The sequence below is a fragment of the Zingiber officinale genome, chromosome 1B, assembly GCF_018446385.1.
Source record: "Zingiber officinale cultivar Zhangliang chromosome 1B, Zo_v1.1, whole genome shotgun sequence".
NCBI lineage: Eukaryota > Viridiplantae > Streptophyta > Magnoliopsida > Zingiberales > Zingiberaceae > Zingiber > Zingiber officinale.
Genome location: NC_055986.1, coordinates 13345912 through 13348960, shown reverse-complemented (window position 1 = coordinate 13348960; position 3049 = coordinate 13345912). Strand labels below are relative to the sequence as shown.

Sequence of the window (3049 nt, the reverse complement as noted above, 5' to 3'; positions counted from 1 at the left end):
GGTGGTAGCCGACGATCGATGGCGGTCGTGATTGGCGGCGACGACAGAAACTACGTCCGTGATCAATTGATGTCGAACATGGAATAGAGGTGTATTTAATATTTAAATTTTAGTTAAATGATGATATAATAGTGTAATTGAATTATATAATGTTCATCTTATAATCTAGATTATAAAATTATATTATTTTTTAATTTAAATTATATTACATTATAATTTTAAAGTTGTATCAAATAAAATAATTAATATTATAATATAATCTTAATTAGAAGGTAAATTATTTTGTACCCAACTTAAAGCGTCTACTTATCTCTCTTCCTCCAAATCTCAAGAGGAACGTTCAATTAAATCGAATAAATTACATGACGTGGGCTCAAGTGACCAGACAGAATTCAATTGAGCTAGCGACAGCAGCAAGAGCAGAGTGGCCACCCCAAATAACCCACGAATACCGATATCAGAAAACAAGAAAGCATCTTGGTCAGTGAAAACTATTTGCCATAATGATAATAAGGTTCTATATAAAGATCAAAAGACTCATCAGAGGTGCATCGAAAGCTTTGTCTGAGGATTAATTATTTGCACTGCAACAGCAACTAATTAATCTCATTATCGTATTTTCTTCAATTGTCAGCTTTTATTAGTACAAGATTGTTCGAGATCTATAAAGCTCGAATTGGCTCCTCCATGTTAGTTTCTATTCCGAGGCAAACAAGACCAAGACATGGAGCGCTCAACCAAAGCTCATCTCGTGTGCATGGCAGCCCCTGGTCAAGGCCACATCAACTCCATGCTCAACCTCGCCAAAATCCTCCACTCCAAGGGCTTCTTCGTCACCTTTGTCAACACCGAGTTCGTCCACCGTCGCTTCCTCAAGAATCCTGAATCACTCGCCTCCCTCGACGGCCTCCCTGACTTCCGCTTCGCCAGCATCCCCGACGGGATGTCACCCTCCAACGACAGCGACGAACATAAACAAGACATTCCTAATCTCGTTCTAGCAACCAAAAACAACTGCTCTGCTCCTTTTCTCAAGCTTTTATCTGCAATGAACGATCCGAACTCTGGTGTGCCGCCCGTTAATTGCGTGATCTCAGACTCCTTCGCTAGCTTTACCCTTGATGCCACCACCAAATTGGGGATCCCTAATGTATTTTACTGCCCATGTAGCGTGTGTGGCTTCATGGACTTCTACTACTGCAAGGAGTTGATGGAGAAGGGAATCATCCCATTGAAAAGTAAGTATAGCTAAAGTTGAAAGATGGCTCTAGACGGTCAACTAATGCTTCATGGTCAAATTAATAACAGTAATAATTTGTTCATATTAGGCGAAGATGATCTTACAAATGGTTACCTGGATACCGTCATTGATCGGAGACCAGGCATGATAGAAGTCCGAATGAGAGACTTGACAAGTTTCGTACGAACCACCAACCGAGAGGATATATTGCTCAACTTTATCATTGATGAGACTCATGCATCTCACCAAGCCACAGCAATCATCTTCAACTCGTTCTCCGAATTAGAATCACCACTTCTTGACGCATGCTCATCGATGCTACCTTCAGTATTCGACATCGGCCCCATGTGCCTGCTTTCTCAGTACATTTCTAATGATTCATCAATCACATCGTTCGGTAGATTAAACCTTTGGAAAGAGGACTTGGGTTGCTTAGAATGGTTAGACGAAAAGGAACCAGGTTCTGTGTTGTATGTCAACTTTGGTAGCATGGCAAACTTGACGAGTGAACAGCTCTTAGAGTTCGCATGGGGTATGGCCAACAGTGCATGCCCGTTCCTTTGGGTTATTAGGCCTGGCCTTGTTGAGGGCGCAACGGCGTTGTTGCCACGAGAGTTCTCGGAGATGACCAAAGGAAGGAGCTTCATTACAAGCTGGTGCCCGCAACAGAGAGTGTTGTCTCATGCCGCAGTCGGAGGTTTCTTGACCCACTGCGGATGGAATTCTACAACGGAGAGCATTTCCGCAGGGGTTCCCATGATCTGTTGGCCATTCTTTGGGGATCAGCAAATAAATTGCAGGTACATATGCTCGGTTTGGGGCATTGGGATGGAGATTAATGAAGATGTAAAGAGGGAAGAGGTGGCGAGATTAATCGAGAAGCTGATGAGAGGGCAGAAGGGGAAGGAGATGAAGAAGAAAGCAATGGAATGGAAAGAGAAAGCATTTGAGGCAGCCAAACCTGGTGGTGGATCTTGGATAAATTTAGAGAGGCTCATCAAGGAGATAATTACAAAAGAGTGAAAGCAGATTAGAAGAAGAACAAGATATGAATATAAGAACTATTACGTTAACGGAATTGTACTTTCTCATAATTTTCATGTCTTGTATCAGTGTAATCCGAATTTCTATATTGAATAAATATACGTGTCGTTGAAATACTGCACCAACGTATTTAGGAAGATGGGGTCCTTGACCGACAATCTACCATTCTATCATATTATCCCCTCTTTTTTTTACCCCGCGGATCATCCGAGTTGATATACGATAGTAATTATCATAATGAGATCTCAGGGTCGAGCCTCAGAGTAGTGGGGGAATAAATCTCCTATCCCTGTATTACACCCTGACTGTCACATGCCCACTCGGATGTTACGATTTACTTTCTTTGTGATGGCCTTGGGTCGAGTGCGACAAAAACGCTAGGGACGAATGTTTCACCTTTTGCCATAATATTATCCCGTTTTTACTCCTACGCCAAGATATCAATCAACTTGAATATAAGATAGGTAGGTATCCACATCCCACCTCTCACCTCTGTACTAAACAAATCCTAATTACTTTTTCTCAAAAATATCATTAAATGAAAAGTCTAAAATACCCTTTTATAAGAATTATAATTTTTTTTTTCTTTTACCTCCTCCTTTTCTCTATTTTTTTTTCTCTCTATCTATTTTGTTTCTACAACCTAATATCTCCTAAAATATAAATATTACATTAACAAATCAATAATGACACATAAAAATTCAATTCTCACAAACAATATAAGTTTTTTTTCCTATGCAATACAATTATATATTTATATTTTCA

At 40.1% G+C, this 3049-nt stretch overlaps 1 protein-coding gene across 1 annotated transcript; it reads left to right on the top strand.

Annotated features, from left to right (window-relative positions):
• The first annotated feature begins 724 nt into the window (after nt 1-724).
• On the top strand, nt 725-2388 carry LOC122041447 (7-deoxyloganetin glucosyltransferase-like). The gene is made up of 2 exons (XM_042601163.1): nt 725-1238; nt 1329-2388. Exons 1-2 carry the CDS (start codon nt 725-727, stop codon nt 2261-2263), a joined length of 1449 nt encoding a protein of 482 aa, XP_042457097.1. The 3' UTR covers nt 2264-2388.
• Nucleotides 2389-3049: the final 661 nt, after the last annotated feature.